At 41.9% G+C, this 14,740-nt stretch overlaps 1 protein-coding gene across 1 annotated transcript in view; it reads left to right on the top strand.

Moving 5' to 3' along the window:
* Positions 1-4,822: 4,822 nt before the first annotated feature.
* The window catches only part of FBXL5 (F-box and leucine rich repeat protein 5), a 50,459-nt gene continuing 40,541 nt past the window's right edge, over positions 4,823-14,740 (top strand). The window contains exons 1-2 of the mRNA XM_030864256.2: positions 4,823-5,012; positions 14,469-14,684. Coding sequence (XP_030720116.1) covers positions 4,929-5,012; positions 14,469-14,684 — 300 coding nt within the window. The 5' untranslated portion in view covers positions 4,823-4,928. The remainder of the gene's footprint in view (positions 5,013-14,468; positions 14,685-14,740) is intronic.

Here is a 14,740-nt window from a genome sequence, read left to right as displayed (position 1 = left end):
AAACACATACTATACTTTTTTTTTTAAACACAAAAGAGAACATATTTAACAAAGTGTTCTCTACATTGTTTTTCTTAACTTAGAACTTCTTGGTTTCATTCCATATCAGCAAACATAGATCTACCTTATACTTTTTAACAGATGCCTATTTGTCCATTGAATGAATGTACTATAATTTATTTATCTAATATCCAGTTGATAGACAGCTAGTTGTTTCCAATTATTTTTGTCATTGTGCAAAAGATTTTATTATATCTTTTGTGACAAGCTTTTCTTTCCATAGTATTATGGGCTGAATTGTGTTCCTCCCAAATTCATACGTTGAAGCCCTAATCCTCAGTATGTCGGAACGTGACTGTATTTGGAGACAGGGCCTTTAAAGATGTGATTAAGTTAAAATGAAGTGGTTAGGGTGGGCCCTAATGCAATCTTCCTGGTGTCCTTATTTGAGAAGGAGATTAGGACATAGACACCAGACATACACAAGCACAGAGCAAAGGCCATGTGAGGACACTGTGAGAAGGTGGCCATTTGCAAGCCAAGGAGAGAGGACTTAGAAGAAATCAAACCTGCTAACACCTCAGTGTTGGACTTCCAGAACTGCAAGAGGAGAAATTTCTGTTGTTTAAGTCTGTGATATTTTGTTATGACAGCCCCAGCAAACGAATACACACAGGCACTCATCTGTATATAGTGAAAACAAATGGGGAAATAGAATTCACTACTTAAGTTTAAAGAAAGAAAGTAAAAGTTTGGGGCAAAATGCAGGCTTATGTACATTTCATTTTCTGAGGTCCATGTGCATATAAAGTATCTGAAAGGAAAATGAAAAAAAACTCCCAAAAAACCAAAACAAACCGTAGCACCTGGCCTCACATTCCAACTCAGTGGCTATCTTTTCTTTTAATAATGCCATCATCCCTGCTAAGAGCTTTACTCCTAAATCAACCTGCAGCAATTGTTGTTTGGCTAATTTGACTGACAGTAAGCATCAACTCTGGTACTGAGTTAGGACTGGGATTCCAGCTGTTGGGGATAGCAACAACTTTTCATTGCTTGCTTTCACAAGTAACCCGCTGCAGGGTAAAGTGCTGTGTCACATACTCAGCTAAATGGAGTTAAATATAAATGCCTTAGAACTGACTTTCCCTGACCAGTAACCCTCTCCAGGGCCCTCAAAACCAGGGTTGGAAAATACCAGTGAAGAGGCCTCATGTCATCATACATTTAGGTCACCAGGGAATGATTTGGCATTTTCTTCCCCTGTAGCATGCTGTTTTCAGAGAGAATGAGAGAAGGAAAGAACAAATTTCCAATCCACCAGGCACTATACACTTTGGAATTTCACTGCTCTGTTCATATGCCTTCTCTAGTTTCCTTGTTACCCACAGCTAGATGGTCTATTAGAATTCCTTCACTTTCATTTACCAGAAGAAATCATAAAGGCATGATTAAACCGACAACCTTAGCCTTAATAACAGTTCCTGATCTGATGTAGTTGTAGGAATCCATAAAAACGATACTACACTGATCAATGTCTTCTTTTTTGGGGCAAAAGTTTAATGTAAATCAATCATTTATTCTGGATATATCAGGTGATTAATTATTATCTTACTCAGCATATGGAGCAAATGTTAATAACTTCTTCTGAAGGGAAGAATGACCCACAGGACTTATTTTTTTATATTACTTTATTTCTTTCATTTTGTCATCTTAAATTCCCTGAAATGGCCAGTCCAACGTGGCTGTAGTTTAGCTAACTACACAGCTTCAAATTCTAGGTTACAGTGAAACTGTGGGTGGATGGACTTTTTTGTTGCTAAACACATATTTAATGTGCTTGGTTCTAGGGGTACACTGGTGAACAACAGACACAAACAGGTATTGGGAAATAAAACATGGTGTATTAAAAGCTAGTTAAAATGAGGAAATTACAGAATGCCATGAACTTCCTTCATTCCTTCTTTCTTTATTCAACTATTGAGTACTAAGTGTATGTAAGATAGGCAGTGTTCTAAGTGCTGAGGATAAAACTATGTGCATATTCTCATGGAACTCATTGCTCTATATAACTGGTTGACCTGAGGTCTGGGTCTACATTCCAAGATAGCTAGAGTGACAGATCAGAATGAAATAAAGAAATAGATGGAAAATAAGAAAATGTCTTCTGGGGGGTATTAAAAAATATAAAAGCAAAACCATAGTGAATGAGTAGAGTTTTAAAAGAAAGGAGAAGGGGAGAGGATGGGAGAAAATGAGAGAGATATCAAGGACCTTATCTATATTCTATTACTTAGGTGCTATTCCTGTTTCTAGGACAGACTCTGTATAAATCGTCATCTCTGTATCCCACACAACTAACAGGGTGCCTTGGGACGGTGTTATTGGACCTAGATTTATATGTCCGGATTACTCGCTAATTTGTGGGATGCTAGGTAATTACCAGAATGCCTTCAATACTTAGTTTCCTACAGTACTACCTCACAGATTTGTTTTATTTAATAATGATAGCTTACAGACAGTACTTACTATGTGCTAGGTACTATTATAAACAATTCAAATGTATGAACTCTCTTAATTCTCATAACAATCCTATGAGGTAGGTATTTGTCTTAGTCAGCTCAGACTGTTATAAAAAAATACCACAGATTGGGTGGCTTATAAACAGCTGAAATTTGTCCTGGTCCTAGAGGTTGGAAGTCCAAGATCAGGGTGTCAGCTCAGACCGTTATAAAAAAATACCATAGGCCTTCCCACGTGGCGCAGTGGTTGAGAATCTGCCTGCCAATGCAGGGGACACGGGTTCGATCCCTGGTCCGGGAAGATCCCACATGCCGCGGAGTAACTGGGCCCGTGCGCCACAACTGTTGAGCCTGTGCTCTGGAGCCCGTGAGCCACAGCTGCTGAGCCTGCGTGCCGCAGCTGCTGGGGCCCGCGCGCCTAGAGCCCGTGCTCCACAAAGAGAGAAGCCACCGCAATGAGAAGCCCGCGCACCACAACGAAGAGTAGCCCCTGCTCGCCACAACTAGAGAGAGCCCACGCACAGCGGCGAGGACCCAACGCAGCCGAAAATAAATTAAAAAAAAAATACATAGATTGGGTGGCTTATAAACAGCTGAAATTTGTTTGTCCTGGTCCTAGAGGTTGGAAGTCCAAGATCAGGGTGTCAGCATGGTGAGGGCCAGACTGCTGATTTCTCCCTGTGTTCTCACCTGGGGAAGAGCAGAGAAGGGAAGCAAGCTCTCTAGGGGACTCATTATTAGGGTTTTACCTTCATGACGTCATCTAATCCTATTATCTCCCAAAGGTCCACCTCCTAATAACACATGAGGGGTAGGGTTTCAACATTTGAATTTGAGGCAGGCACAAGCACTGAGTTCATGGCTGTATTAACCCCATTTTATATACGAGGAAACTGAGGCACAGAGAAGTCACGGTAGCTTGCTCAAGGTCATACATGTAGTATATGGCAAACGAGGAATCCAACTTCATCTCCAATCTGTGCTTTTAAACACTGCTCATATTGCCTCTCAATAAATGGCACATAGTAAGATTAGAGACAAACAAATGCATTCTTCTAAAAAAGTTCTTTCTTACAACCTTCTACTCCATCATTTATTGAATATTTATCAAGCCCTTATATTGTCCTGGAACTGTGACAGACAATACAGATACAAGGGGTGAAGAGAACATCCGGTTCTTGCTCTCCTGGAGTTTATTGTCATTAAGCAAATAACATAACCCTTCCCAGGTTCTCAGCCTTCCCTGTTTTCTCCCATTTCTCTGTGTCTATTAATCCTCCAGCCAGCCAGTCCAGGGTTGATCTGGATGAGAGAAGCCCGTAATAGGGTCTTCCTAGGTCTCCTGGAGGGCTGGGGCCGGGATGAGGTGACCTGTCGGGAAGAGCCACACTGACCTTTTTCTTGGCAGTGACCTGGTTTGTCTCCTTTCTCTCGGCAGTGACCTGGTTTGTCTCCTTTCTCTCTGAGCCTCGGGTTAAAATGGAGGGATGTGTCTCGAACTTCCTTTCCACACTAACTTTCTCTCATTATTTACCCTCCTGCCCAGCACCCAAGGCCTTTCTGACATCCCTGACCTTGCGTCCCTGTGCTTGAAGTGAATTCCTACCTCCTTGATCCCCAGGAGACATTTTCCCTCCTTGGAGTCTCCAGAATTCCACGCGGCCCGTCCCTTTCGCCCGCCCCGGAGGAGATGCGTGGTCCCCGCCCAGCCTCCAGACCCAGGCTCCAAGCCCGCCGCGAGCCCACGGGCCGCCATTGTCCGGTCCTGTCCCACGTCCCCGTTTTCCTCATGGGGCGCAAGTTTTGGGAGCCCCCAGTCCTGGTTCCCCCAATCGCTGGGACCTCTGACCAGCGGGCAGGGAGGTCGGTGCTCGGGCCGGCGGCCGGGCCATCATCCGCATGGGCAGGGAGGCGAAGGGCGGCTCAGGAGGGCCGGGGCGCGCACAGCGCAGTCGCCCAGGCGGACCGGGCGGTCGGGCCGACCGCGGCCATTGTACTCGGTTGCCTCGGCCTCAAGACCTGGTAGGCATAGCGGCAAAAGGCGCTGACAGCACCCTAAAACGACACCCCCTCGTCTCAGATCATGTGTTTTGTGTTGCAAAACATAACAGACAAACAGGGAAACGACTTGGTTTCTTTTTCTGGCGCAGAAGGAGGACGAGCAACGTGAGTTGAGCGGGGAGGTGAAAGCGCGAGCCTCTGCCGCGCGCCCGGTCACGTGGTGCCGTAGGGACCGCATGGCGGCGACCCGCGCGCCCCCGCGTCCCGGCCGGCCCGGCAGCCCGGGCGCGCGCTCCGACGGGGCGGGCGCATGCGCAGGGGGGGGCGCCGCCTCTGCCCCGCGGCGAGGGTGTCTATGGAGAGGCGGCGGCCGCGCCTGCTGAGGCGGAGGCTGAGGTGGTGGCGATGGCGCCCTTCCCCGAAGAAGTGGACGTCTTCACCGCCCCACACTGGCGGATGAAGCAGCTGGTGGGGCTCTACTGCGACAAGGTAACGGTGTGCGGGGCCTCTGGCTCTGGGCGGCGCGGGCGGAGGGGAGGAGCGGGCCGGATCCCTGGGCGGCCGGGCCTGCGCGGCGCCTTCAGCCCCCGGGGGCCGCGCCGGGCGAATTGTAGCCTGCGCAGCTGTCAGCGCCGTGCTCGCTGCCCCGCACCTTCCGCGGGGAGCCCACGCCCCGCCCTGATGGCGGCCTCGGACGTGCCCTCGGAGCTCGCGGCGCGGCCCCTTCCCGGCCGAGGGCCTGGCCACCCGCCGCCCTCGGGGCGGGCTCCCCGCGGCCGCGCTGGGCCTCCCGCCCCTGCCCCCTGAGGGAGAGGGGCCCCTGCGCCCCTACCGATCTCTGGGGACCCCGGGCCGGCTACCTGCGGTGGCTTCCTCTCCCCCTGGCGCAGGCTGTTTCTGTAGTTGTCCGCCACCTCCCCCATCAATACTGCCCCCCCGCCCTACCCCCGGCCTGTGTTGGGCCTCCCCGATTCTCCTTACGAACACCCATCCATTCTTCTGAACCTCTGGCCCGCTTTCTGGCCCAACGAGCACCTTCTCCCAACTCCTCCCTGCTCATTTTACGCCCCAGCTTTTCTCTGGTTTGATTTGGGAGAAAACTCAGGTTTCGTGGCTTACGAACCAGAGAACCTTCTCTCTTCTTTTGTGGTCTTTTTCCTTGCAACTTTTATTGTCCGGAGCGTTTACTAGATGTCGATTTTGTTACAAGACAGCTATTCTCTGTTGGAATTCTTTACGTGGGCTCGAATAAAAGGGCTTCGGAACAACTTGATTTAACTGCGAGAACCTTTTTGCACTCTTAATTGGTGCACCATAAGCTGAAAAAGCACTTTTGTGGAGATAGTTCAGGGCTGTTTGCTAATGCTTTTTGAGTCCACATTTTTGTCAAAAATTTATGTTGGGTAGAGTCCACATACGGATATTCTGAGAACTTCAGGCAATCCTGCTTCATGTAGAAATGAACCAAACAAAAAGCATTTAAAGACCTATTGCTTAAGCATGGATATCAACTTTGATGAACTTTCAGAAATTACATAGCACTAAGCAGAACCGCTGTTGCGAGAAAAGAGGTGTTCTTATAGCCCATGAGGTGGTTGGAGGATGCCCCGTGTTCAGTGCCAGGCCACACTTAAAAAGCATCCACAACCATCTTTTCCCTCCCTCCATTTTGAAAATTAACAATACCCGATTCAGATACAGGTTTAAATACCACGGCAGTCTAGGACAGTGGTTCTCAACCTTGTTTGCTCAGTAGAATCACCCTAAAGCTGTTAAAAATGCTGATGCTCAAGTCACTAAAATCAGCATCTCTGAGGCTGGGACCCAGGCATCAAGTATAATTTAAAGCTCTCCAGGTGAGTCCAGTGTGAAGCCAAGGGTGAGAACACTTATCCAGGAAAAACATAATGAATGGGTAAGCCGTTAGTTAAGCTGTGTAACTCTGGAATTAAAAAATATATATATTTGTTTAATTTATTTAGTTTTGGCTGCACTGGGTCTTTTTGCTGCACGCGGGCTTTCTCTGGTTGCCACAAGCGGGGGCTACTTTGTTGCAGCGGCCGGGCTGCTCATTGCGCTGGCTTCTTGTCGCGGAGCATGGGCTCTAGGCACGCGGGCTTCAGTAGTTGTAGCACGCGGGCTCAGTAGTTGTGGCTCGTGGACTCTAGAGTGCAGGCTCAGTAGTTGTGGCGCATGGACCCAGCTGCTCCGCGACATGTGGGATCCTCCCTGACCAGGGCTCGAACCTGTGTACCCTGCATTGGTGGGCAGATTCCTAACCACTGTGCCACCAGGGAAGCCCTAGATTTTTGAGTTAGTTTACTGTAGTGTTTTTACCTGCCCTGGCTTTTGAACTTAGTTATTCTGATGGTATCCTTTAATTGCAGGAAAGAAAAAAATGGGGAGGTTTTTTTACTTTCTCAAAACCAAAAAGGGAAAGTTAATGAGGAGTAATAGAATTTGAGGTCTTCTCTCTAGACTGGGGAGAGGTAGTCCAGGACCACCTGAAATTGTTATGGAAATTTTGGTGCATGTGTACATTTTTCTAGGAGGTTTGTGGCTTTCATCAGGTTTCCAAATGATTGTGACCCTCCCAAAATGGTTAAGAATCACAACTTTATCTAGCTACGTGCTAGACTAACCAGCGTATTTAAAAAATTGAAGAAGTCAGTCACTAATGTTGTGTGTCACTACCTGGTGATTGAGAACGTTAGAACAAATTTTGAAAATACAGTGCCCTTTTTAAAAACAATATTTGAGTCAAATAAGATTCTTTTTGGTAGTTAAATGTCCCCTTTTGAAATAACTAGGAAAGCATTTTCAATTTGACATAGCAGAAGTTAAAATTATCACTAATTTTGAGTTAATTAGATGTAGTTAATGAGATTGTTGTATAAATTCATCAGGAAGATTAAAAATTCCAATTTTCTGAACTGTGGATCAGAGACCAAGGTGATTTAGGGGAAAAAAAAAACTGCGTAGGAATTAAACATCCGGATTCCTTCTTGATACTGATAGTTAATTGGAATCTCTCCTAGGATGCCCTTTGGGAGCTAAAGGGGAAAAATGTATTTTATAATGGCTAAATTGTCTTAAAGGAGTATATGTTTTTATTCATTTGGCATCTCAACTTTTTTTAAAAATTATTTTATTTTTATTTTATGTATTTTTGGCTGCGTTGGGTCTTCATTGCTGCACGCGGGCTTTCTCTAGTTGCCGCGAGCAGGGGCTACTCTTCGTTGTGGTGCGCAGGCTTCTCATTGCAGTGGCTTCTCTCGTTGTGGACCATGGGCTCTAGGCATGTGGGCTTCAACAGTTGTGGCATGCGGGCTCAGTAGTTGTGGCTTGCAGGCTCTAGAGCGCAGGCTCAGTAGTTGTGGTGTATGGGCTTAGTTGCTCCACTGCATGTGGGATCTTCCTGGACCAGGGCTTGAACCCGTGTCCCCTGCATTGGCAGGCGGATTCTTAACCACTGCACCACCAGGGAAGCCCTCAACTTTTGCCTTTACCATGTTTTGCCTGTACAGACAACGGGTATCCAGCCCAAACAGCATATAGTAAAACTTTACAAAATGAGAACTAGCTTTTGTACTTAAACGAAAAAGATACAAAATATGTTATTTCATCGTATACTATATGTTGACTCTGAATGCCCAGTAATTATAAAGAAGTCAGTTTTATTTTGAATATTGACTTTTCAAGTACAATGTATTTTAGAAGCATCCATTTATTTATTAGCAACAACAATTATTTACGTGCTTAGACTAGTTTATTTAGAATAATTCTGAAGTTGTGGGCCATTTTTTTTTTAAGAAGATGTTGGGAGTAGGAGTTTATTAATTAATTAATTTATTTTTGCTGTGTTGGGTCTTCGTTTCTGTGCGAGGGCTTTCTCTAGTTGTGGCAAGCGGGGGCCAGTCTTCATCGCAGTGCGTGGGCCTCTCACTATCGCGGCCTATCTTGTTGCGGAGCACAGGCTCCAGACGTGCAGGCTCAGTAGTTGTGGCTCACGGACTTAGTTGCTCCGCGGCATGTGGGATCCTCCCAGACCAGGGCTTGAACCCGTGTCCCCTGCATTAGCAGGCAGGTTCTCAACCACTGCTCCACCAGGGAAGCCCATGAAGTTGTGGGCCATTTTAAATATTGCTGTATTATATCTAATTTAATACTTCACTCATGGGTTTCCTTTTACATTTATAAAAGGTTTTATAGAAAGATTTTTTCACTGTTGTTATCCAGACAGCAGTCCTTTTAGGTACGTAAAGGCAGAGATATTTCTGTTTTATAGCTGGGGATTTGTAGGGCTAGATTAGTTAGACCGAGTTTACATAAGCAGTTAGTGATAGATCCAGATGGAAACCCAAGTCAGGATCATGATTCCTAGTTTAATTTTCTTCGTATAAAACCAGAGTAGTTTCTGAAAAAAATTTCTGGTAACAGTCTATTATGAAATCGTTCGCTAATTCACTGACCTTCCAAATTAGGAGGATTTTAGGCAATATTTACATTGGATCACATCCTTTTTTCCAGTTTATTCCAATTCCTCAGTTTTTCCTCTAATCCTCAAAACTTGACAACATTAATACTGCCAGTGGGCATGGAGTTTCTACTGACACTTGGCCCTGTAGTAGCTTGTATTGGCCATGCGAGATGTAGTTCCTATTCTTTAGGAGATTACAGTCACACATTTGTGCTAGGATGGAAATCCAAATGCCCGTTAGTGGGAGCAAAGGGGGGAGGTATTTGGTCAGCTCTACATTAAAGTGTCAGGAGTGGGCTTACAGTCTCTTTGAACTGATTTCTGAGAACAAGGTAGGTGATGGTTGTAAAGATGTGCATAGTACAGAGCTTTCCAGACTGTACAGTAAACCAGCTATAAAAAATTCAAGTGGTGGAGGCTTTATGGAGTGCCCAGGTTTTTCAGGTAAGGATATTACCTGAAGTGCCATCTACTTTATCATTTTATAAAGATAGGACATTTAATGAGCAAAGCCATAGGCTTTGAAAATAAACTCAGAATAATTCGAATAGATTATTTTTAAAAAATTGAATGAGTATAGCTTTATGAAGAATTCATTTAGTTTTCCTCGATTTTCTGTTCCTTTGCATACCTGTAAAAACTGTTATTGACTGGCATTGGGTTATTGGAGAGAATATGTTTTGAATTGAGAGCTAAGGAGAGGAAGGAAAAGGGAATTTAATGAGTTCTTACTACATGCTTACTTACTTTTAATCCTCACAAGAGCCCTGTGAGACAAGTATTATCCCTTATTTAAAGATGAGGAAACAGACTTAGTGGTTAAGTAACTTACCCAACTCACTCAACTAGTAATTAGGGGAGCCCGAATTTTTAACGTTTAGAATTTGTTTCCTTTCTGAAGCCCATGTTTTTTGCATTACCTTACTGGTTCTGCTATTTACTACTAGCTATATGATTTTACGCAGAACATTTCACCTGTGGATCATAGGTTTTTCTATCTGTAAGTTAGTTTGAGCAGATAGTTATTAAGGTTTCTTCACTGAGTGTAAATCTCCCTCACTTAAATGAAAGCATTGTCTGGCCGAGGAGAGAAAAAGTAAAAACTTATTTGGGGTAATAGTATTTGAGTTTTTGTTATGCAGTTTTTCATATCTGCTTCTGAACTTAATATCTAGTCTTTAAGTGGCACACAGCTTCAAATCAGTTTGAAGCCAGGCTGTAAGTATGATTTTAAGTTGTAGAATGTCTGAGGCAGAAAATCAGTTTTTTTAAAATTGTTTACGATACTCTTTTTTTATAAATTTATTTATTTATTTTTGGCTGTGTTGGGTCTTCATTGCTGCGCGCGGGCTTTCTCTAGTTGCGGCAAGTGGTGGCTTCTCTTGTTGCGGAGCAAGGGCTCTAGAGCGCAGGCTCAGTAGCTGTGGTGCACAGGCTCAGTTGCTCCACCGCATGTGGGATCTTCCCGGACCAGAGCTCGAACCGGTGTCCCCTGCATTGGCAGGCGGGTTCCTAATCACTGCGCCACCAGGGAAGTCCCAGAAAGTCAGTTATAAATTCTTTTAAAATATGGGAGATACCATGTTACTGATTGTTACTATTTGTTGATTATGTGTATCCTGTTCTATGTAGGTTCCTTGTTGAATCTGCTAGGCATCAGACGATACACGCTTATAGGTCACTTGGGAACTTTTATAATCTTACTGTAGAACAGTGTTTTTCCAAGTGTGTTCTGTGACCCATTAGTGGGTCATGGAATCGATTTTGTGGGTCAGAAATAACATTGAAAAAATGAGGGGACTTCCCTGGTGGTCCAGTGGTTAAGACACGGACTTTCACTGCCGTGGACCTGGGTTCGATCCCTGGTCGGGGAACTAAGATCCCACAAGCCGTGTGATGCAGCAAAAAAAAAAGAAATGGAAAAGTAAATGATAGAGTACATCACAGATTAGGGAGGGAAATATTGTTTCCTGAAATTTGTTTGAAGTGTTTGTGGTGTGTGTGTCTGGATTGTGCTATATTTCATACTAAAGGTCATGGTTAAACATGTTTGAAAAAACACTTCTTTGGGGCAGCATTTCTCAACTGCAGCACTGTTGACATTTTGGGCCAGATGGTTCTTTGTTATAGGGGCTGCTATCCCGGGCATTGTAGAATGTTTAGTCCGGCCCTGCCATTTACCCGCTAAGATGGCAGTAGTGCTTCTGCAGTCTCTAAACCTTGTCCATTAATTCCTGGGGGGCAAAATCGAACCCCTGGAGAGAACTAATATTTTAGAGCAAGCATTCTTTCTGACAATTTACTCTGTTGGCTCTGAAGAGATAGCTTTATGATTAGGACTAACATTGCATCTTGTGGAAGGTAAGTAGGTTTTATAGTCATAGAGAGTTGACCTCTGTTTTGTTGTCTACCAGTTGTATGATTTTTGGGTAAGTTATTTTCTCTGAGCTTCAGGGTTTTCACCTATAAAATGGGAATTATAACATCTACTTCCTAGGATTGTTGTTAAGAATTAAATAATATCTAAAAATATTTAGTATAGTACCTAGCACGCTCTAGGCCTCAGTATGTCCCAGATATTATTAGGGTCTAGGTTTATTTTTTTTCTCAATCAAGTCTCTATGATTGAATACCTTTCTAGAGGTAAACAATTTAAAAAAATGATTCATATACACAAATTTTTTAAAAGTTAAACTGTATATGCTCAGGTTATTCTTTTCACTGCTAAATTTACTGACTTTAGGTACCAGGTTAAAAACAGTTGCTCTTTTCAAGTGGAGAAAAACTGACTTGGGTAGGATAAGGACTTCTAATGATAGTTTTGTTTGGGTTAAATATAGGAATAACAGAAAAACCTAAGTAGGCTTATATATGTTATATTCCGTGTTCTTTAAATATATTAACTTATTCAATCATCACAAGAACCCTATTAGGTAGTTAATATTATTAGCCTTATTTTACAGATGAAGAAATTGAGTGAGGTACATAGCAACTTAGTGACTTGATGGCAGAGATGGATTCACACCTAAGCAGTCTGGCTCCAGAGTCAGCACTTTTAACCACTCTGCGGGATTAACTCTATGCATAATGGAGAGTCCTTTTGTCTAATTTGGTTCTCAGTCTGTAGCATGAACCTGGTCTTTACCTTAGCTTGTTATTAAATCCGAAGGATTTTCTAATAGTCCAGTGAGACTGTATGCAAAACTTCCTGGATGTGTTTTACGATGTTATTTTCCATAACTCACGTGAGGACATTATTTAGTTTTTTGCCATCCTTTTTGTTTTTAAAAAATTTTATAGCCATTATTAATGCTTAATTTACCTCTTATTTCTACTGACTTATTTTTAACTTTTTTTTTAATATAATGCCACATGATAGTATTTGCTGAGATTAGCCACTAGTGGATTTTGTTGTGATTTTGTGTGGCATTTCTTAGGATAAAATCTACAACCTTGGTTTAACCAAATCCATCCTGTCTGTTATTTTTGTATGGCTCAGGAGCTCAGAATGGTTTTTACATTTTTAAGTAGTTGGAAAAAGTAAAAAGAATAATATTTTATGACATGTGAAAGTTACATAAAATTTAAATTTTAGTGTCTGTAAATAAAATTTATTGGAATACGGCCACAGTCATTCATATGACTACTTTTGTGCTACAACAACTGAATTAAATAGTTGCTACAGACAGTATACCTCACACACAAAAAACTTAATATATCTGACCCTTTACAGGAAAAGTTGCTAACCCCTGTTGTATTGGGTTGGCCAAAAAATTTGTTTGGGTTTTTCCATAACATCTTATGGAAAAACCGGAACAAACTTTTTGGCCAACCCATAGATAATTTATTTATTGTGGTTACAGTTCGTTGTCTTATTTCACTAGATTGTAAACTCTGTAAAGGCAGAGATGTCTGTTTTTTTCACTGAGGTATCCCAAGTACCAGAAACAGTGCCTGGCTTATAATAACTGCTCATTAAATATTTGAATAGGGTAAAAAAAAAAACATGAATTTATACAAATGAATGATTAATTTTCAAAGTAATGCTAGCTAATATTTATTTAGCACCAGTTCATTTAAATCTCACAGCAACCATATGAAGTACAGGCGGTTTTATTATTCCCATTTAACGCCAGGAAGAAACTAAGACATTGAAGGAGAAAAGTAGCTTACCTAGGGTTACACAGCTAAATAAATGGTAGGACTGGAGCCTAATCCTAGAGAATCTGGGTCTAGGTCTGGTTTTCTGTAAATGACTCATACCCAATCCATCTGCCTTTTACAGTAGATCATTGGTTAAATTATATAGTGGAATAGTCTTGCTTTAGGAGTTTGTTGTCTTTTCTGATGCTTTGTCATGAGCTGACTGTTCCTGCCCAGAACAGGCAATTAAGACACCTTAGACTCTTCTCCATTTTAGGAATACTAGATCAGACTTTACAGAACAAGTCTAGGAAGTATGGTGTTTGTAGCTTCTTTTTCTCCATTTACTGTCTGTTGTTTTTAACCTAATCAGATTTTTCCTCTTAAAATGAATTTTGAAACTGGAATTGACATAATAGAAGACAGATTTAATATGACAGTGGAAGTAATAGAAGGTTTGAATATTACTTTGAACTTCATCTTGAATCGAGTTTCCCGATAATATATATGCTTTGAACATGAGAATTTAACTTGACATTAAATGTAAAAAAATAAAATTATATCAGAATAGTCATTTTCTCTTGTTGAATAGTAGAATTAAAGAAAATGACAGTGTATATATTTCTTTATATTTTCATTGATCTTTATCTTTCCTTCAAGTGCCTTTACTTTCTCATGCCCCGATGTACAAGTTTTTCACATTGTACTATTGCAGTGCTTCCACTCTAGGAAGTATGTGATCCTTGTATAAACTGCTAAGTGTTTTCCAAAAAAAGAAAATTCTTATAAAATTATCTAATAATGTTCTAGTAGCTTAGTCAGTGTTTTCTGAACAGATCAGACTCATCTTGATATTAAAGTTTAAACAAATTATAATAGAAAGTTTTTGAATTTTTTACATTGTAAAAGTAGTATAATAGCATAAAGAACATTTGAAAAAAGAAAAAAGTGCATCACATTATCCTAACACAGCTCTTTTAATGTTTATATGTAACTTTATGGAGTATCTGTATTTAGTATGTGCACAGAGTAATGGAATTTTAGGTTTCGAGGGAGTCTGGTTTAATCTCTTTTATTTAAAGAAACTGTTTTGTTGGTGCGTACATCCTTTCCTTTAGAATTCAAACCAACATCTTCCTGGGCTGGGGTACTTTTTATTATACCATTATAACTTGTTTTTTATGATTTCCTTTCCTACTTTAACAAAGTATAAGGGAGGTATTTTGATATGTACAAAACTAGATAGGAATGCATTTGAGTATTTCCTATTGGTGCATATTTGCATGTATTTATTATGCCTTTCTTTTTAAATTTTTATTCAGCTTTCTAAAACCAACTTTTCCAACAACAATGATTTCCGTGCTCTTCTGCAGTCTCTGTATGCTACTTTTAAGGAGTTCAAAATGCATGAGCAGATTGAAAACGAATACATTATTGGTTTGCTTCAACAACGCAGCCAGACCATTTATAATGTGCATTCTGACAATAAACTCTCTGAGATGCTTAGCCTCTTTGAAAAGGGTCTGAAGAATGTTAAGGTGAGTTGCAAAAATGGATATTTATCACAGCTTGTGCCATCTTCTGATATGTCATT

This window comes from Globicephala melas, chromosome 5 (genome assembly GCF_963455315.2).
Source record: "Globicephala melas chromosome 5, mGloMel1.2, whole genome shotgun sequence".
NCBI classification, from domain to species: domain Eukaryota; kingdom Metazoa; phylum Chordata; class Mammalia; order Artiodactyla; family Delphinidae; genus Globicephala; species Globicephala melas.
Note: the sequence above shows the minus strand (reverse complement) of the source record. Positions and strands in the feature narration are given on the sequence as shown.